The following is a 21,188-nucleotide window of genomic DNA, read 5'->3' on the forward strand; positions in this document are numbered from 1 at the left end:
TTCGTACCAATATAAATAGTAAACCATTAGATGACACAAAGTAGTCTAATGGCTGAACGCTCATGTTTTTCAATCCCCGGATAATGCCATAAGAAAATATCATTAATTTTTTTAGTAAGAGCTATGGACTCCCTATCTATGAATAATAAATCTATGCATGCAAGAGTCATACCCCCAATATACCGGTATGCGTACCTTTACACAATGTCAGGATTCTTCCATTTGGCCCATCAAAAGGCACAAGTCAAGTATACGGGTTTATTATTCATCTCAGAATTAAGATGATAACATATAAGTAGTCAAAAGTTAATTGTTTTATTCAAACGGAATTATTAATCAAAATAATTCAATTTTAGTCTAATCCTATATAAATTCCACCACTAGGAACTATATCAATGTCTCTACTATGGAGTCCTATCTCTGACAACCAAGACAAGCCATTCCGTTAGGAAGTAGACAACATAACAATCTTAACATCAATAAAGCGCCCAACTATATTTCATCGATTGCAGATCATATCGTTTAGACCATCAACTTTAGATTCATGTCTTCCTCATATTCTTCATATCACGATCTTAAGATTTAGAGCGACAGTCTCAGATTTCCAATTTACTTATCATACATTCAATAAATATAAATGTAAAAATGACAAAACACTTGATATATGAAATAAATAAATCTTTGTTAAATAGTCAAAATGTCTAATATACATTGTTACATTTAAGGGCATAAACGCTAACACAAGGAACAATTTGTGAGATACTACACTCGTAGAGATCTCTGCAACGTTGAAACTCCCTTAGAAAGCGACCGACATTCTCAAGAATAAACCCCAGGTCTCGACTTGGACTTCCATGTACCACTCGATTTCACTCATTCCGAAGGTTCCAAATCACCATACATTCTTATTATTCTTTTAAATACTGCGAACTAAATTATTTTGTTTTATTAAATTATATATTTAATTGGACATTTTTCTCCTTTTCAATGTGTTTCACCCATCTAGGTGGTGCTAAGAGTATTAGTGCTGAGAGTACTGCCATGTAGGTGGTGATAACCAGAGACGCTAGAATAGATTGTTGTTGGGAATAGTGTCCTAGAAGCATGAGATGTAATAGGATATTTATTATTTAATTAATAAAAGAGTTTATTCATTATTTTATATGCATATATTTATGAATATTTAATGAAAATTTGGTGATTATTTATGTAACCTTAAACATAGTATATAAGTGTTATATACGAGAGGATAGTGTTTAAAGATAATAATCAAAAACATTGTTCATGATGAATTTAATTAAAGTTCGGAATCTTTAATTAAAACATTATTAATATATGTCATTCCCATTTAGAATGGAACGGTGTTATCCGCACTGTTAATATGGTGAGATATTGAATGAGTGTATTTCGCATAATAAGATTATGTGGAACAAGGACACAGACACAATATGAATTTCTAATAATTTCCGTTAAGCATAGAAATTCTGATTGAGTCTACCGATTGTCATATATAGGATGATCTTAATCCTTCATCCTAATCCTGAGTTCTTAACAAACTCCTATTTATGGATTTATGTCTTTTGATTTACTCGGTACGGATTCCAAGACCCTGAATCATATTCCTTGTATTTTGGAGACATAATGAAATAGGTAGCTGGGAATGTTATTATACGAGATGGAATCCATTCCATCTTGAGAAAGAAGTAGATAAATAATTCTCCTGAGTGTTGATTCGGTACTTGGATTAGTAAGAGTGCTCTGGTTCATGAATGTGTTTTATGAATCGCTATCCATTAGAGAATCAATGGTACTCAAGGATGCAGATATAATTAGAGAAGTTAACGCATTTTACCTGACTCTAATTATGAAATATTTATGGAGGATTGATCTATATGTAATGACTATATCAAATAGACACTTCGCAGTTTAGAAGTAATTAATGTCTATAATTTCGAGAGTTCAATTACAAGTTTATAGTGGAGTAACTATTGGAATTAATAGAATTAATTAATTAATTAAAGTGTTTAATTAATTATTAATTTTATTGGAGCTCGGGATTATAGGTCCATATGTCCCCGCGTCGTCCTTGTAATTCTACCAGACACAAAGGGCAAAATAGGAATTTTAAAATTACGGAATTCTAAAAATTAAATACTCAAAAAATAATTAATTGAGAATTAATTATTATTTAAATAATGTGATTATTTAAATTTGAATTTGAACACATCTAGATTTATCCATTTAAACTTATTTGATAAGTTGTTCAATTTTAGAATTCAAATTAATTTAAGTTTGACTTAAATTTGAATTTGAATCTGAATCAAAATTGGACTACAGGATAAAGGATGATTTTTCTCTTCCTTCCCTATCTGAATTGGTGCCACACACAGGGTTAGGAAACCCTAATATGGCCGGCCACCTTAGAGATAAGGGGAAGGGATTTTTGTTCCGAAATTCAAAATTGGAGATAAGAATTTGATCCTGTTTTGAAGTTTGACTTCTACTCTTTAAATATAAGAATGATAGAAAATTGTGGACACAATTGTTTGAAACATATTTTCAGCCCTAAGAGTTAGTGTGGCCGAATTTACTCAAGAAAAAAGAGAGCAAATATTTTTTCTCCAAAAAAAATTCCACATCGTGCATGCGTTGGTGTTTGTGAAAATTCGAGTGTTTAAGAAACCTGTTTTGTCTCACGTGTGCCCACACACACGTCTACGTGGAATCTAGGAATTGACGTGAAAGACTTTGATATTCTAAACACAAAGATTGGAGCAATGACTGTTCGTGGTCAAAGAATTCAAGTTATCATCCGAGTTGGCTTCCAGGTATTTTTTCGGATTGAATTCTTGATGTAAATTAATGCGATTAATTCATTCGTGCATAAATTAATATAATCTATAGAGTATCTCAAAAGTTTCATGAAAATTTTTGTTATACACGATCCGCTTTCCCCACGCTTCCGCACCCGAATTTGATTCGGGAACCAACAATTGTTGAGTGCAGAATTGTTGTTATATTATTTAGTTGTATTTCCTATTAAGGCATATAATAACTGAAATTTCTTAACTTATGGACTGCGATTGATGTCTGCTTTATTTTCTTTCCCTTTAGTCTTTGTATCCTAAAACTTATTAGATTTTTGCTTTATCTGAAATGCACATATTTTAATGATGCAAAAGAGAAAAACTCCAATATACTCTAAGAAGCTACTTGGTAAAGAACTTTGACAAATATAAAATTAGACTAATAATTTATTTTCATTTCAAGGAAAAACCAGTCTTTTTATCAATACCTTCTCAAACTGAATTACTTATAATGGTGAACTTGTTTAGAAAATTATATATATATATATATATATATATGTTGTAAATAATTTGACTATGCTTGCAAGTGCACAAGTCGTACAAGTAATAAAGTGGTCTGAAGACCGATATCGTCCCACGAGGATTGACGTTAAGAATGTAAACTAACTATTGTGAATATCATATCTTAACTTTATCTAAGTGATCAAATTTGGATGTGATGGACTCAAAGAAAAAAAACTAAAATAAAGGAAAACTAACTATTACGATTATGTTTCTCCGTAGTAATGTGCCTAACCTAACTCAACGTTCTCAAGAACCTAGAGTGCTGTGTATCCTTATACCCTCTCTCGAGTGCCGCATAAAGAATGTGTAGGTGATATCAAGCCTATATCTCTATACAACTATTCATCCCTACCTTCACTAAGTTCCACTCTAGAAACAATTCTTGGAATTCCACTTCTCAATTTCACAACCTAAAATTGTTTCGGTTACCTAGGCAATGTTTATCTCTTGATCTCACACCAACCTAAGTTGTTCTATCCGTTTCTTGATTGCTTGAACGTTCCCCTCTCGAGTATTAATCCTCACAATAAAAATCTGCCCAATTCAAAATCTCATAAAGCATAGCAATATGTAAATCATAGATTTAGCAGCAATAATTCAAAATAGAACACGAAAGAAATGAAGAGCTTTAATTAAATGCACATTAAAACGTCGAAACAATAATCACAAATAGAGATTCATCTAAACCCTAACAAATAAGAAAATTAGCCACACATCATGTGACTCACAGTCTCAAAACAATATTCAAAATCTAGAGAAATACAAGAAGAAAGAGAAGAAAGAACGCTTGGAATTCTTGAAGAACTGCTCCAACCTCCAATCCTCTCCGATTCAGTTTTTCTCTTTTTGAAAACCCTTTTTCTCCTTTCTTCTGCAGTTTTTAGTCTCCCCTTTTATATCCCACATTCTGCACGCCTCCCAAGAAGCCAATCACTTTTCATAAAAATCTCCCCTCCCCTCTAGGGCAAAAACACGTGTTTTTAATAAAATCGGGAGGCGACATATCACCTCGAAACAGGCGACATATCGCATCTCTCGCTGTTATCTGTGGCAGTCGGCAGATCAGGTGACATATCGCCTAGAAGTGGCGACATATCGCATGGATGTGGCGACATATCGCCTGTAAGGAAGTGACATGTCGCAGCTCTCGATGTCTCTTCGTCGATTTTTGCTCCTTTTTAAGCCGCATCGCCATCTGAAGGCGTCGTATCGCCTCATTCTCTGTCTTTTTGATCCAAGATGCTTCAAAACTCAGCGATTTCATCCATTACTGCACACTTAAGGGAAAATCATCAAATCCACATAAAATCTTGAGGAAAAACACACCGAAACTAGCTAAAGGAGTAACGTATGAGTGCATAAATTACGCACTCATCAATATATATATTCTCTTGAATTATTTTCACAGTTTACTTAAAATGTTAAACATTCTTTTTTTTTTTGCGTAAATAAAGCCCCCACGTCATTAACTTAAGTCCATGTCACTAACCTAGGTTTTGGAATGTGACAAGTTTGTGTAATTATCTCTGGACACAAAACTCTCTCTGGACTCGTAAGAAACTTAGCCCACTTTTTCAGGCTCAAAAAGGTAGAAAATTGAGAATAAATCCCTAATAAAAAGGACAAATTTTATGAATTTCCTCTAAATTTTGTAATGGCAACATGGTTAAACTTTAAAACATACTGTTGCATCCTAATTTATAATATTTCTCCATATCCGCCCTCTAACTTTCACACATGCTATTTTTTGGAAAAAAATTGTAGTCATCGCTTGGTTTAAGCTTGGGCGCAACGTTCTGGGATTAATAAATGTCTTTCACTCCAAATAAATTAGTTAGAAGCTGGGGTTGTTTTTTTTTTTTTTTTTTTGGGAGAAAGAGAAAAATAGGTCAAGACTTGAGATGAATTAAAATTAATAGGTCAATAGTTTACATAAGTTAATAAATAAGCCAAATTACTGTTTTCGTCCATAACTTGTCTGGTTATGAACCATAACTTAACAAGTTATTGTCCATAACTTATCTGGTTATGAACCATAACTTGACAAGTTTGTCCATAACTTATCTGGTTATAAACCATAACTTGACAAGTTATATTAATTTCTATAACTAAAAAATGGCCTATATACTTTTTTAAGTTTTTCATATTGACCCATTTCCTACTATTTCCCTTGTTTTTTTTTAGTGTAACTTGAGTGTAGTTTTTGAGTTGAATTTGAGTTATAACTTGAGTTGAAGTTGTAACTTGAATAAAGTTGAGTAAAGTTGAATAAAGTTTAAACTTAAAATAACGTGAACTTGAATAAAGTTAGAACTCGAGTTGTTTTTTTTTTTAGTTTTTTGGACAAAAGAACATGCCCTTTAGAATAGTTGCTCAAAAGCAATAAAAACAAGAGGAATAAAAATAGATAACGAATCCGAATACAATTAGGTTGATTAAGAGGATGTTTTTTCTTATATTTGTTTCTAATTATGAATCTTAATTCATGATTCTCTGCAGTATTTTTCTCTCATAAAAAAACACACGTAAAACGAAAATAGTTCTGAATTTATGAACTAAACGTCCACTAAGGGTTTAAAAAAATTGACAAATTTGGCCTACTTACATGTGTCATACACAGTAGTGTGTGTAAATGATAGCATATTTTAAAATTTATGGGGTGAATTTGAAAACATATTTATACATTAAGGGACACACTAGATACGTTTTAAAGTTTAAGGGGTACGTTGACGCAAATGACGAAGTTTTGGGACAATTCATAAAATATGTCCTAAAAATACGTACAAATACAAAATAATAAACGAGCAAAATATCAGATAGCTCGTCCCTAACTCCCCCTCGCACCTCCCCTGCAAATGGCGACACTAAACCACCTTTCTTCAGTTCACATTTCGACTTCCTCTCTTCGTCCATTCGCTGCTCCCTCTTCCACAAATACCCCTAACCTCTCACTCAATTCACAAGCCGGACCATTCTCCCTTTTCCTCCCATCCATTTCTCTAAAACCTCACACCAAACCCAAACCTCGGGCTTCGGTCATCGTTTTGGCGGTCAAGACCCTCGCGGAGACGGAGCTCATCGTCGTCCCAGAAGACTCCGATCAATTCGCCGGACAATTTCCGCCGGAGACCGGCGTTTACGCCGTCTTCGACAGTGACGGCGACCTCCAGTTCGTCGGACTATCCAGGAACATTGCCGCGAGTGTTCTCTCTCATCGGAAATCGGTACCGGAGCTTTGTCATTCCGTCAAGGTACGGGACCTTTTTCTTTACATGTAATATTAATTTTTTAGGTATTAATTGCTTATGGTTCATGCTCCGGATGATTGGAATAGTTGATTTTTTTTTTTTTTTTTTTTTTTTTTTTTTTTTTCGTCGGACTATCCAGGAACATTGCCGCGAGTGTTCTCTTTCTTGGTAAGATTTTTAGGTTGTCAATCTTGTATTCAATTATGAAAATTTTATCATCCTAATATGGTTTAATAGTTAATATACTAGGCAGTTAATTATGAATATTGCATGAGCTATAAACATAATGTTTTGCTGTTGTGACTTTGATCTGCTGATTTTGGGATGGTATAGCTCTTACGCAAACTCTTAATTCTTTGCCAAGATAAAACCATAAAACAATTACATGTATAGAAGATAAGGTCAACAATGGAATACTTGCTTCACTCGAAATGCTGTTTTGAATTTTGACCGGTTTGATTCTGGGACTAGCTCAAAGCTTGGTCCAAATTTCGGTGATGAAAGACTGTTAGTGATGCGGAAACTGATATGAACAAAGGATGTGTTTTAAGTTTTGAACAGTCCATGAGTACTGGATTTTGATTGTTTGTTTAATTTATATTTCCAAAAGTGTTTGTTCCTTGTTCCCCTTTTAACTTTCTCTATTTTCTCGTGTAGATTAGTAGTTATTGACTTGCTACAATCAAATGTTTTATTCCATGGCTTTGAGAGACAAATTGACGATGATCATAATGTTAATGAAATTGATGGTTTTATAATCATTTAGGCTTTGTTTCGTGAGAAGGAAGGAAAATAAACTGGAAAGAAAGATATATATCCTAGTTGTGGAAAATGGAGAGGAAAGGAGAGGAATGTCTTTCTTATTGTGTTTGGTTTGGATTCTCTCCCCTAATCTCTCCCTATAACTGTTTGAAGGATTTGAAATCCCCACCCCAATATATTTCATCCTTTTCTCTCTCCTACCAAACAATCACGAGTCCTAAATTATTTCACTAATCCCCGCATCCCTCTCCCTCCATCCACTTTTCCTTCCTACCAAGTGTCAAAACAAGCTCTTAGTGCTTCCACAAGGAAGCATACTCCAATATTCTCTCAAACTCGTGTCTCCAAAAAGTTGATTTCATCGTGTCTTTTGAGTTCTGATTTTGATGCAACTTGACCACAGGAGGAAAAATTATCTCTCTTGCCAGTGATTCACAATGTATAAAAGAAAACAGGTGATACTTCACGCATTCTGTTTAGTAGTAATCACATGGGGGTATTTTTACGTGGGATATGTGGGTTTGTGTCTTTCGATATAATGAGAGGAAAGATTAACTTTTGTAGAGGAAGAAGAATAAGGTCATCCGTAAGAACCAATATACATTTCTCCGTTATAGTATGATGATGGAGATATTAAGTCATAAACTCAGCTAATTTTTTATGGTAATGTGCAAATTTTACTACAGGTTGGTGTAGTAGATGAACCGGATAAAACAGCCCTAACTCAGGCTTGGAAATCATGGATGGAGGAGCATATTAAAGCCACTGGAAAGGTACCTCCAGGTAATGCATCAGGGAATACAACTTGGGTGCGACAGGCACCGAAGAAGAAGGCTGATCTACGGCTCACACCAGGCCGCCACGTCCAACTGACTCTACCAATGGAGGAACTCATTGATCGGTTGGTAAAGGAGAACAAAGTGGTGGCTTTCATTAAGGGTTCAAGAAGTGCACCACTTTGTGGATTCTCACAGAGGGTTATTGGCATCCTCGAAAGTGAAGGCGTGGATTATGAGAGTGTCGATGTGCTTGATGACGAGCATAATTTCGGATTAAGGGAGACGCTGAAGAGGTACAGCAACTGGCCTACTTTCCCTCAGATATTTGTTGGTGGAGAATTGGTTGGAGGTTGTGATATTCTGACATCTATGAATGAGAAGGGTGAACTTGGTAGTTTGTTCAAGAAGTAAATGGCGTTGGAGTTTTGACCTGTTTGTTGGTCGTTTTCATATATGGCATTGGTCAATAGGGGATGGTTTTGCTATGGTTTAGGCAGTCCAAATCATTTCGATTTACTGAGCTAAAAGGAATAGTGAATCTTAGACTTGCAACTTTGTTTGCGATCTTCATTAATAGAACTGAGAAAATTATTCCAATCTAACGAAGTGCATCTTAAAAGTAGAAAAATGTTGTCTAGGCATGTCTACGCTCCTTTTCCACTGTTTTGGTAGTTTTTACCATTGCAAATATTTTCATTTGCATGCATACGACAAACTCTTGAACAAAAGGACCTCACTTTAACGACCAACATGTATTTCTAAGGCTTCATCAAGGGGAAAAAAAATCAATTTCGAAAGCAAATATTGAATATTTCTTGTAGTTTCTTTTTATATAAGTGTCCTCCAGTTTTCTAACTTTTCTTGGCGACAGTTTTGGAAGAAATATTCCATTTTTTCAGTAAGTAAATTAAACGTTTATTATTATTATTATTATTACACTACCAGCATTCACCGATTTCTTAGCAAGCAAATTAGCCTTTTCTTATTTATTATTACACTATCAATATTCACCAATAAGCGAGAAGAAAACATTAAATGTTGATGTCGTTTAGTTTGTTGATTCGAATTTTTAATTTGAGTTGAGATATGTCTTTATATAATAATTTTTTATTGTAGTAAAAAAGTTAAATATGATTGTTTTTAAAAAATTTTACTATAACAAAACTCAAATTCTAAACTCAAATAGGTAAAATAAACAGGGACCACGCTCACTCCTAATAATAACAATTTTCCGATTGTGATTAAACAAATATCTTTAACCGTACTTATGGCACCACGCTCGCTCCTAATAATAACAGTTTTAGCTCGCTTGTGAGTTCGGTTAATAGCTGCAGTTGGGGTAAAGGAGTGACTTTCTTGCTAGCCATCTGGACGAGTTCCATTTCTCTTCTTCGTGGGAAGATCTATTAATTTTTGTTTTTTTTTTGGTAAATAATATAAGGAAAAAACCAAAGTTCGACTGATTATTGATACATTAAAGAATATATGGGAAAAAAATCAGCAATTTACAAAGTTGGGGAGTTTTTACCACAATTTAATAAAATAAGACATATTACAATAAATTTATAAGTTGTTGATTGTCAAAATTAAAAATTTTAAAAATAATTTACTAAGTCACGACAAGTTCAGAAGATAATTGCATTAAAAACTTAAATACAAAATATAATTTATGTCACTTCACTAAAAAATACAAACATTATTTTAAGAAATTGTGATCTATGAACGAAACGACTTTATGATTGGATAAAAGGTATAACATGAAGACTAATGGGATGTTTATTTCATGTATTTGTCTCTAGTTCTAAATCATGGTTTATGGTTCTCTACAGTATTTTTTTCTCATAAAAAATTTAAATTTCAAAAATCAGAATAATAAATCATGATTCTGAATCTATGAACTAAACAGACCATAACATATTTCTAAATATTAGAATCTAACCAAAATCATATTAAAATGAAAAAAGAAAAACATACCTTCTACATATTTCTTTTAGAGAAATTACAGAATTTACTCTTAAGAGTGTATGAGTCTAGATTTTTACCACTTATTTTTTGTTAATATTCTTTTACTAGTATAGTTATTTGATTAAAAAGGTTATTAATTAAAAGTAAATGATAGAAATTCTAATTCATATACTTTTAAAGAGTACTTTCTCTCATATTTTATGATTTAGAACAGAATCCTCAATAAAATATTTTTCTCTTCATCAACCTACCCATAATTCCCCTAGGATTTTGGTATATCAAAAAGAAGAAAAAGGCAAATTGGGACGGAGTAGAATGGAGTATCATTTTTTCCAAACTGAACGTTTCACGTTCCAGTCTTAGCTTCTCTAATATTTTGTTTGTAGTTTACCAGGATAAAGATAGAACTACAGCATATAGTTTACGGTGGGCAATTTATGTAGCGATACGACGACGACACAATTAAAAATTCACATGAAATTAATAAGTTTGATTTTATTATAAATTGATTTGTATTATAATCAGGTTAATATGATTAACACGATTAATAAATAAATTCGTATTATAATTAGGTTGACACGATTAACACAATTAATAAAATGGATTAGATTATGGTTGATCTCTTAACACAGAGTGACACGAATTGACACAATTAATTATATGTGTCATCTGCAATCTAATGATATGTGATATAATATGAATGTTTATATGACATATTAAATACAAATAGTGTGAATTTTAATATTTGTAATTAAAATTCATTTATTTTTTTGAAAAGAAAAGATAAATTGACCAATAAACATATTAAACTTATCATGACTGTGTTAAATAAGTCATTATTATATCAATTATTTATTTAATATATTAATTTAAATGAGTTATATAAATTAACACAATTAATACGATTAATAAATAAATTATATTTAAATTAATATTTTTAACACATTTAATAAACATATAATGTTTAAAATATTTTTTAATACGATTAATAACATATTAACACAAATATAATCCATTAACACGAATCGCCATCCTTAAATTATAATTGTTATCTGATGCAGATACCTCACAATTGCTAATGCGTAGAGACAAAAATATAATCATTGTTGGGTTGTCATTTTGCGTTAAAACTATGGGCCAAATCGTGAATAAGTGGGAAATCATCAGGGCAACACGATAAAAGAAACTAGAAAGAAAAAGAAAAGAAAAGAAAATACATCTCGGAAGATCTGAAAAACTAATAATAATAATAATAATAAAATCCGTTTTTTTTTTTTTTTTTTAACGAATAATAATCCGTTAAACTTGACGAGTATTCACAATATTGAGTCTGGCATCTCTCTCTTTTCCGTTGATCAAATTCTTCAGCATATTTCTAGGTTTTCGTCTTCTCTTCTTCAAAAAAGTTTTCTTTTGGATGTTGTGATTTTCGTGGGAAATGGAAACCGGATCGCCCGCAAAAGGTAGATTCAAGCTCTATGAGAAGTTGGAATTGCAGGAATTCCAGGAAAAGTTCGTTATCAAATCCATGGAATCTCCAAGTCATGGTTTCTCGATCGATCGCCATGACGGAAACATTGAGCCACTTGATGATGGTACTTTGTATTGTTTATTTATTTTTTTGGTTAACTCTTCCAAATTATACTCGGAATTACTCAGGCCTCGTTGTTTCATAAATTTAACTGATTAAATGCTTACTTATAGCAATTCCATGGGAAAATTTTACAAAATTTTGGTATTGGGTCTTTGCCTAGGAGCCAGAGAGTGCAGAACTTATAAGCCAATGAAGAACTTTTTGTGTTCATTTTTTTTTTTCTTTAAATGAGATTTATAGTTCCGTAATTTGCAAGTTATGTAACAGATGATACTAACGCTCCAAGTCCATCCAAAGTCTCGACCATATACGGGGTTGTTGGAACAATCAGATTGCTCAAAGGTATTTGCTTGGTTGGCACTACTTAATGAGCCTCTTACTCGAATTTTTGCAATGTCCCTTTTCCTTTAAGGTTTAAATTTTTAGCTTACAAAAATATGTTAGGAAATTTCTACTTGAGCCGTCCATTTTCACTACAAGTAGGAGCTACTATTTTAGCCGTTGGGTTAATTTTTCAATGGTTTGATCTATGATCGGGAGCAATTCTGTATCGTGCATTTATAAATTTTTAACGTTGAAACTCGTAGATTCTGTTGAAAAATTAATTCAACAACTTGAACAACAATTTCTACTTGTAGTAAAACCTGACAGTTCCTACTCTCGGACTTTCCAATATATTTTTATCGAGTTAAACTACGACCCTGTTTTTGTGCAGTTTTGTCAATTTAATTGAGGTAACTAATGGTCTATAATGTTTCAAATTATATAAATAACATTGCATGTACTGATAAATGTTAGAGGGAGGGATTTTTGTGCTTGATTTGGTGTGGTTTTTGGTGCAGGAACTTATATTATCGTGATAACTTCAAGGAAGGAAGTTGGGAATTTTCTTGGTTTCCCAGTATATGGAGTGACGTCTATGAACTTTTTGTCCTGCAATGAGGTTTTGAAACAGTCAACTTCACAGGAAGTAAGTTTTTTGCTTCTTTTATCCTACAGAAGTTCAAAATGCCCTTGAGTTTTTTTTGCTTCTTTTACCCTACAGAAGTTCAAAACGCTCTTGCCTAAACTATTTTTGTAATGTGATTGACAGAAAAGAGACGAGGCGCACTTCTTGACTCTCTTGAAAACAGTGGAATCAACTCCAGGGCTTTATTATTCTTATGAAACGGATATAACATTGAAGTATATTCTTGTTCCTTTCACTTAGCTACAACCTAAAAAGAACTTAAATGTTGCAGCATGCTGTTTTAAGTAGTTGGAACTTTTATTACAATGGTCCTTAGTAATTTCTGGCTTCTGTTTTCAACTTTGAACGTGTCTGCCCTCAAATTTCTTATTTATTAAAATAAACTTGATACTTTTCTTTTCAGCCTGCAGAGAAGATGGCAGTTAGCTGAAGGTTGGATAACTAAACCCATTTGGAAGCAGGTTAGTTGGCATATCGTAAACATCATCAGAATTTTACGTTGAGTGTAATCCATTGTCAAAGTTGATTGGTCGTGAATATTCCATATCCTATTTTTGAAGCTCGAATTTATCAACTTAGATGCCTTCTCATTGCGTATTCGAAAGGTCATTTGTTTAACAAACAAATGAAGTTTCTTTAAGGCTTGTTATCTTTGATTGTATTGTTCTTTGGCCATCCAGTTGTTCTCAAACGATTATCCTTTCCCCTTTTGTTAGCATTGATTGGCGCGTAAAGTAGTTTTTATTTCATCATTCTTTCTTCTTTTCTTTTATTTTCTACAGTCTCAGGCTGCTTATCTCTGTTTTATCTCTGGCTCATCCTATCTCTTTCAAATGTTGATTGCTTGTCTATGACATTATCTGTCATTCATGCCTAGACATTGCACTGGTGTTTCGTTTCAGGCTGATCCTCGATTTGTTTGGAACAAAAATCTGTTGGATCAACTTATTGAGCAAAAGGTCAGTGTCTTCGCTTAGATTAAATGTAATTTTGCTCGTTGATTCTATTATCATTTCGATCCATCATTTTTGTCCCCTGATTTTCTTTTTCTCTTTTTGGTGGCAGCTTGATGAGTTCATCATTCCCATGATACAAGGAAATATCCTTAAGCTTCTAACCTGTTATGTTTAATCCATAAATATCTCCCGGTGTATCTATGGATATACATTATTCAAGAGGAATGGTGAACTGAAGTAAATAAAATCAGATATTCAATTCAAGAACTGCATGGTGTTTTCAGTTAACCTAGGTTTAAGCTTTCAGACTGCACAGCTGAAGCTAAAAGAGTCACCTGCCACGCTCACACTAGTTTCAAGGAGGTGTACAAGGCGTCTAGGTATAATCTTTTTTGGATGACCGGTTCTTTACTTCATATACTCACTGTTATAATGCTGTTTTGTAATCTCTAATAGTGATAGTGTAACGTGGTGAGTAGGAACAAGAATGTGGAGAAGAGGAGCCAACCTTGAAGGAGATGTAGCTAATTTTATTGAAACCGAGCAAGTAGTGGAAGTTAATGGTCTGAGATCCTCATTGCTGCAGGTATTTGTAGCATACCTGATGGAATCTTATAATGATTCTGTGCAGTGTCTAAACATGGAGAATTAGTTATTGCATTATTTTACTAAGTTGGTGGTCCTTACATCTAATATACCTACTGACAAGTACAGGAAAATATATATGGTCAACATCTACATGTTCACTAGACTATCTGTGAGGGGATTCTGAATTTTATGCTTAAAGGAGTAAAGGACATGTCCTTGTTATTTGTTCACCTAAACTACCAAACTGTGAACTTGCATAATTAAATACACAACATTGATTTCCCTATAAATTAACACCATACAGAAGACATATTTGTTCAACTGCATTCTTTTTCAGATTCGAGGCTCAATTCCACTTCTTTGGGAGCAAATAGTTGACTTGAGCTATAAACCACAACTCAGAGTTATTAACCATGAGCAGACGGTATCCTCTTGCTCTAACATGATTTTTTTTTTTTCATTATTTTATAAGGATAATGCAATTCCTTCCTATTATATTAATTGCATTTTAATATTTAACTACTTATTTATGTGCCCCCTTCCTGCAGTCAGAGGTTGTGGAACGTCATTTTCATGATCTTGTACAACGGTACGGAGAGACAATAGCGTTAGACCTAACTGATAAAGTGAGGTTCTCTTTATCTTTGGATTTTCACTTTAAACCTGGCTTGTCTATATATATTGGTGTTCCTATCTATTCTTTAGAACCTTTTTTGTCAAAAGTCTTCGAAAACACTGTGTTGGCTTTCTGAGATCTGTTAGAAAGATGCTTTATAGTGATTTTGTTTGGATAGTTGCATTTGCCTATTCAAGTTTATCTTGATTATGCCAGAGTTAGTGTTATATGTTATTTCTAACTTTCAAATAATTATCTTCATTCTCCACTTGTAGCAAGGTGATGAAGGTCAGTTAAGTGCAGCATTTGCTTCTGAAATGGAGAAACTGCCAGATGTGAGGTGAAAATTCTTACTCTTTTACAATTATACCAATCGCACAACTTATTTTAAATAAAAATTTATTTATCTTCCTTTTAGATATAATTATTTTTTGATAGAAATCCTCCTTTTAGATAGTTACGTCCTACAGAAGCTGTTATTTTGTGCCTCTTCTAGTCGTATGTTTGGTGTGGCAAACCTTTGCCATGGATCTCGATTTTATGAATAAATTGAAAATTTACACCTTTTTTGTTTTTTGTTTTTTTTTTGCTGAAAACTTGTTTATTTCTTTTATTTGTTTTTATTGCAGATATATCTCATTTGATTTTCATCATATATGTGGAAGTTCAAACTTTGATAATCTACGCTTTCTATGTGATCAAATCGCAGAGGATTTTGAAAAGCAAGGGTAATTGAGAAAATTGAATGCATTTTTGTGCAAAACTCTGTTGAATAAGTATGCCGAACTCCAGGTATACAGGCATCTGTTATACCGTTTTTAATCATTACTGTTCCAGCTGAGCAGATACTTCCTCGCGGACATGGAAGGAAACATTTTAGTAGAGCAGAAAGGGATTATTAGATCTAATTGCATCGATTGTCTTGATAGAACAAATGTCACCCAGGTTTTCAATATAAATTTTTTTTTGTTTCTATATCACAGTACTGAATCTACCGATGTTGTTTTGAAGTCATGAAGTGCTCTTGTTTCCTGATAACAGTATTAAGCAGCCTCCACTTTTCGTTTCTGCAGAGTTACTTGGCCCAGAAGTCTTTAAATCTACAGTTGCAGAGAATGGGAGTACTTAATTCTTCTGAGTGCATTTCTATGTTTCCTGAGGATTATGGGAAATTTAGAACAAGTATGGAGTCCCTCATTTATAAGTTCTATTTTCTTGTTGAATCCAGAGTTGTTTCATACTAATTCTGAACTCTTTGTGGCTTGCTTTAGTGTGGGCTGAGCAAGGTGATGAGATAAGCCTTGAATATGCTGGGACTCATGCTCTAAAGGGGGACCTGGTTAGGTAAATATGATTCAACTTGTTTCTTTGAACATTGTGTGTATAATTTTATCCATTTTGTAATACATTCTGGATTCACAATACTGCAGATATGGAAAACAGACTCTAGGTGGACTAATTAAAGATGGGATGAGTGCACTGTCCAGATATTATCTGAATAATTTCCATGATGGGATTCGGCAGGCAAGATGTTTCTCATCTTCTCAGAATGAAATCCAGTAACCACTACAGAATGCAGACTGGGTTAAATAGATTTTTTCTTTTTTCCATCTATTCAGGATGCAATGGATCTCATTAGTGGCCGATACAACATCAACAGAAATGGCCCTTCTCCCTTCCAGCTGAATGGTTTTGAGACACTGTCTGTAAGTACTTTGTCTTTTGTTTTCGTTTTCCCTCTTCTGTTCTGTTTCTTCAATGAAAAATCTTGTCAAGAGGTGCCTCAAGGTGTAATTCTGTCTCTTGGTGTTTGGTAGCGAATGAGAATATTTTTTTTTTCGGATTGTACTAGGGACCCGATCTTTTTTAAAAATTTTTAGGCACGTCTATTCGAGTCAATCATAGCTTTAGAAATATTTTCAGCAAAGAATAAATCTCCATACTTCAAACAAGGAGAAGGAACATACTTAACATGCAGCCAAGATCATTGTTGCCTGTTTTTAGCTTTTGTTTTTCAGATGCTAGCAATACAAGCAATCCCTGTAAACAGCTTATAAACAGTTTAAGCGAATCGTTTCGTATGAGGTTTTGATGAATAAACTGAAACATTGCAGTATCTCCCAGTAGCATCAGCTTTGGTTGTTGGAGGTTTGACACTAACATCCTTAACATTTCAGCAAGGTATTGGGGTTCGTAAACTCGTAATCTAGATTCTTAATTATTTCGCTGATTTGAATTTTTAATTTGAGTTGAGATATGATTTTATGAGAGTTTTTTACTGTAGCAAAGAAGTTAGATGTGATTGTTTCTGAGAGCTTTTTACTGTAATAAAACTCGAATTTTAAGCTCGAATCGGTAAAATAAACATGGCATAGATTTGTTATTTGAGCTTCACTGAAGAGTTAAATTACTCGGCTTTCTTGTCTGTTCTGTAGTGGGTCGAAATGCACAACAGTTTGTGTCTTCGGTACTGTGGGCCGGAGTGGCAGCCGGAGTAATGGCAGTCGTGAAAGCTAATGGAAGGCAGTTTTGTTCTAGACCTCGCTTGTGCGGCCTCCTGTAAAACTCCCTTTAACCTTTTGAAGGAAGTATTTGGAGAAGTTACATAATGTATCATCGACTTGTTATTGTGATTTTTTAATCTTACGTTGACTTTGATTGCAAATCCAGCAACAAGACGAATTCGATTTGGCCCACGTTAGACTTGCTTTTGTAATACACAAGGGACTTTGTACAGAAAAGAATTGAGCGATAGAATTTGGTAAAAGTGTAAAAAACCACTTTGCAGAAAAAATAAATGCATAAGTTATTGTGAGAAGTCGGATTTTATTCTTGTAAGGAAAAAGCAAAGATGGATCTTTCTACTTACTTTGCTTTAAGTAAAGGTAGTGTTTATGTATTAAAAACGTAACAATCCTAATCACCAAAAAAAAAAAAAAAAGTTATTGGTTAGTCCAGAATTACTATACTAGCATGAGTTCTACTTGTATGTTTACTCTGCGAGAAGAGAGGGTTTATAATGAAGTTCATGTATTTTTTTTTTCTCCTAATATGTTTTACTAGCGAAGAAAGATGTTTTCTATATTCACGATTCCACCTATTTTGTGCTTTTGCCCGTGCTTTCTATTTTCCTTTCAGACATTTTGCCAGTTATTGCACAGCTCGACTCGTGTAATACTATAATAGACGTCCCCCAGTTGCGTAACAATTACCGTACAACAAAATACTTTTTTTTCTCTCTCTCGGAAATGCACACAAGTTATAATGACAGACCGAATCTGTTGTATAATTTTGTTTCTTTGCTAAAAGTTGAGATAAACTCCTATATTTATCAACACACGTGTAATGTTAATAGTAAACTTAACGCTTATGGTAATGGTACCTTTTTTTTTTTTTTTTAGGGGACGCATATGGTACAGTAAACTTGACATTATATTGTACGGAGAAATTTATATATTTTTACGTCCTATGATTTAGATTTATTTAGTGCAAGTTTGAACATTTTGTGACGGTCTAAATTCCATTTTTTGATCGCAAAAATGACAAACATGTCCTAGATAAGTAACGCCAAAATTTTAAAATTTTCAAAAATAAAAGAACGTTCAATCTCAATGTGCACACTCTTAAGGAGGAAAATCCAAAAATCACAATCAGATCAAAGAACAACAAATCCAAACATTCTTGGCAAAAAAGAACAAAACCCAACATCAGCCTTCACAATCGAAGTGCTTCAATTACGTGTAAAAACCCTCGCCGAGAATCGGATGGTCGGCTTTGTCGTCTGCGTCGTCACCAACTTCGTCATCAACACAAGTGTTGTCTTCTTCCTCGTCGCGAGCAAACTGCCTGTGAACTTTGGTTCTGGCTGAGTGACACGAACATCAGCGTCGTTTCGTTGTGGCTGAGCATCGGGAGCATTTTTCTTGTAATTTATATTTGCCAAGTTACTCTCCGTATTTGCAGCGATTACCTTGAATATCATATTTATATTATGATAAAGTAACGCAATATAATTTCTCTAATGACACCATTAAGTTTGAACTTATTCGCGAGCCGTCTAAAAAACTATTACCCAGTAGTACTAGATGGCCTCCCCACTTCACAGACGTCAGCCTGCTTGATATTCATATTCATATACACACACACACAAACATATAATTTCTTATATATCAGCAAAAATATAATGCATAAATAAATTTTCGACAAAGTTGCTATTAGAAAAATTCATATTAGCCCATGTTCATCCAGCTAATAGCTTTGGCTAGAAGTCATCCAGCTAAATAATCCTTCGAGAACTTGCGCTCACACTTTCTTAACTTTTAAGGGGCCAATCGAAAGCAATGTACCTTTTCGTCCACCTCATGCTAACCGACAAAACGCACCGAACTTCCATCTCTCGGAAACGCAGTGACATGGCCACTACAACCATTGTCGTTTTCTATTTTCCGGCGGCGATTTTAAGATAATAGAATATAGATATATTTAGGGTCCAGGTAGATGTTGCGATATTATCTTCCTGAAAAGACTTTTGTCAAATTGCAATTCGCTAACGAGAACTAAAACAAAGATAAAAATGAAAACGTGCTTTCCATACTTCACACACATAAACGACAAAACGAACCGCACCGAACAACAAAAACTCAAAAACTTTCCCTCCGTCGTTCCAAATTCCCTCTGTTTCGGCTTTCGCTGCATGTTTCCCCAGTCGGTGGTCTCAATATTTAGAGAGAGAGAGTGAGATTATTGGAGGGAGATGGCAAAAGGGAGAGGACGGCTGCTTGCTCGTCGCTCATCTCGCATCTCTCATCTATCCAGCTTTGCCTGCGCTCTCACAAACTCCGGAAAGCTGTAATGGCGTCGCTCTCGCTCCTCCTCATCTTCACACGCGTCTTCTCTCTCCTCTGCTCCAATTCCATTGTTACATCTCAACCTTCCTCTCGAAGCATCCCCTGAGATTACTTTCCCACTAAGCAAAAACCTAAAAGAAAAAAAAAGACCACGGATTTTCTTATACCCAATCCCTATATAAAGGATTCTCTCTCCTCTTTTCTCAGTCTCTGAGATCGATCGCTCTGTAATTCTTTGGTTCCTCCTGATTTCTATGAGAAAGCATTCGTCAGGCGCGACTAGCGGAGGCAATGCCGGTTCCTTCGAGAGGTTTCTGGAAGGCTGGCTCGTTCGCCAAGAGCACTACCTTGATGAGCTCCTCTCGTGCCGCGATTCTCCGGACGACGATCTCAGAGACCTCGTATATCGAATCCTCGCGCATTACCAGCAGTACTACGACGAGAAATCCAAGATCGCCGAGCGGAACATCTTCCTCGTCCTCTCTCCCACCTGGTTCACCTCTCTCGAACACGCCTTCCTCTGGATCGGCGGTTTCAAGCCCGGCCTCGCCTTCCGACTCGTCAACGACTCGATCGACGACCTGACGGACGATCAGAGGCGGAGCATTGGCCGGCTGGTCCAGGAGACGAAGTCGGAGGAGCGGGCGCTCAACGACGAGCTCGCAAAGATCCAGGAGAGCGTGGCGGCGCCGCCGTTGCTCGACATCTCCAGGCGCTGCACACGGCAGGTCGACGGCGAAATCGCCGGCGCGGACGTGGCGATCGCGACGCTAAGGACGGCACTGGAGACGGTGGTGACGGCGGCGGATTCGCTGAGGATGAGCACGGCGCTGAAGGTGATGGAGGTGCTGAGGCCGGCGCAGAACGTCAGGTTCTTGGCGACGGCAGCTCAGCTTCAGCTCAGGCTCAGGACTTGGGGTTTGGAGAGAAGCTGAGAAGAAGAGAGATAGGAGAAATTGGACTCTGTTTTGCTCTGACTATATATATATAGGTTGAGTATAGTGTGTATATTTGTATGAATATATTCATATATGTATGAGAGGAAATTCTTAAAATTTTGAAATATCTATTTCTAACGTCAGATTGGAGAAATAAAACCAAATGTTAACTGTGAACTGTTAGGGCTTGATTTTTTTTTTTTTTTTTTGGCTCTGAAAATGGTGTAGGGCTTGATTGTTATCCGGATTATTGTTTCTTGTTGGGATTGGGCACAACTCAAAAGTGTATTTTCTTCAAAACTATATCGAATGGAAATTATTAGTATTATATACACATAAATGTATTTGTTTGACATTTTGTTACTAAATTCTGAAAAAGTACTCTTTTAGTGAACTAGTGTTATTATTATTTTTTTTTAGTGTTGAGTGTTGTTGTTGAGAGAGAAATTTCATTTATACTAAATAGTAGTACAATGTGCCTGATTTTATAGTACAAGACAATTCTTGTTGTCGTTGAAAGAGAAATTTCATTTATACTAAATAGTAGTACAATG

The 21,188-nt window shown here is 34.7% G+C and overlaps 3 protein-coding genes across 6 annotated transcripts; all 3 read left to right on the top strand.

Moving 5' to 3' along the window:
* The first annotated feature begins 6,188 nt into the window (after nucleotides 1-6,188).
* LOC21399443 (bifunctional monothiol glutaredoxin-S16, chloroplastic) lies at nucleotides 6,189-8,946 on the top strand. Its single transcript, XM_010105950.2, has 2 exons — nucleotides 6,189-6,622; nucleotides 8,068-8,946. Exons 1-2 carry the CDS (start codon nucleotides 6,227-6,229, stop codon nucleotides 8,569-8,571), a joined length of 900 nt encoding a protein of 299 aa, XP_010104252.1. The 5' UTR covers nucleotides 6,189-6,226; the 3' UTR covers nucleotides 8,572-8,946.
* A 2,541-nt stretch (nucleotides 8,947-11,487) lies between these two features.
* LOC21399444 (phosphoinositide phosphatase SAC8) lies at nucleotides 11,488-17,667 on the top strand. 4 transcript variants are annotated; one of them, XM_024170670.1, is made up of 20 exons: nucleotides 11,488-11,720; nucleotides 11,987-12,061; nucleotides 12,562-12,689; nucleotides 12,813-12,904; nucleotides 13,093-13,150; nucleotides 13,592-13,648; nucleotides 13,755-13,788; nucleotides 13,945-14,025; nucleotides 14,125-14,231; nucleotides 14,571-14,657; nucleotides 14,782-14,859; nucleotides 15,125-15,189; nucleotides 15,479-15,577; nucleotides 15,695-15,794; nucleotides 15,923-16,031; nucleotides 16,121-16,193; nucleotides 16,280-16,373; nucleotides 16,469-16,555; nucleotides 16,964-17,030; nucleotides 17,285-17,667. In XM_024170670.1, exons 1-20 carry the CDS (start codon nucleotides 11,564-11,566, stop codon nucleotides 17,410-17,412), a joined length of 1,776 nt encoding a protein of 591 aa, XP_024026438.1. In that variant the 5' UTR covers nucleotides 11,488-11,563; the 3' UTR covers nucleotides 17,413-17,667. The 4 variants fall into 4 exon arrangements, with proteins under 4 accessions (XP_024026438.1, XP_024026439.1, XP_024026440.1 ...); XM_024170671.1 differs by lacking the exon at nucleotides 15,479-15,577 and having other exon boundaries at nucleotides 15,125-15,184; nucleotides 15,687-15,794; XM_024170672.1 differs by lacking the exons at nucleotides 15,479-15,577; nucleotides 15,695-15,794 and having other exon boundaries at nucleotides 15,125-15,184.
* A 1,420-nt stretch (nucleotides 17,668-19,087) lies between these two features.
* LOC21399446 (protein DOG1-like 4) lies at nucleotides 19,088-20,815 on the top strand. The gene has a single exon (XM_010105953.2). The coding sequence runs from the start codon at nucleotides 19,951-19,953 to the stop codon at nucleotides 20,629-20,631; it is 681 nt and encodes a 226-aa protein (XP_010104255.1). The 5' UTR covers nucleotides 19,088-19,950; the 3' UTR covers nucleotides 20,632-20,815.
* Nucleotides 20,816-21,188: the final 373 nt, after the last annotated feature.

The sequence above is a fragment of the Morus notabilis genome, unplaced genomic scaffold (genome assembly GCF_000414095.1).
Source record: "Morus notabilis unplaced genomic scaffold, ASM41409v2 Scaffold382, whole genome shotgun sequence".
Classification (NCBI taxonomy): Eukaryota; Viridiplantae; Streptophyta; class Magnoliopsida; order Rosales; family Moraceae; genus Morus; species Morus notabilis.

Bases quoted from the DNA above. Each gene is read 5' to 3' on its own strand.
- LOC21399444 (XM_024170670.1), top strand. From the start codon at position 11,564: ATGGAAACCGGATCGCCCGCAAAAGGTAGATTCAAGCTCTATGAGAAG. The intron at 12,690-12,812 runs GTAAGTTTTTTG...TGTGATTGACAG, and splicing joins AACAGTCAACTTCACAGGAA to AAAAGAGACGAGGCGCACTT. The intron at 15,190-15,478 runs GTGAAAATTCTT...TTTTTATTGCAG, and splicing joins GAGAAACTGCCAGATGTGAG to ATATATCTCATTTGATTTTC.
- LOC21399443 (XM_010105950.2), top strand. From the start codon at position 6,227: ATGGCGACACTAAACCACCTTTCTTCAGTTCACATTTCGACTTCCTCT. The intron at 6,623-8,067 runs GTACGGGACCTT...ATTTTACTACAG, and splicing joins AGCTTTGTCATTCCGTCAAG to GTTGGTGTAGTAGATGAACC.
- LOC21399446 (XM_010105953.2), top strand. From the start codon at position 19,951: ATGAGAAAGCATTCGTCAGGCGCGACTAGCGGAGGCAATGCCGGTTCC.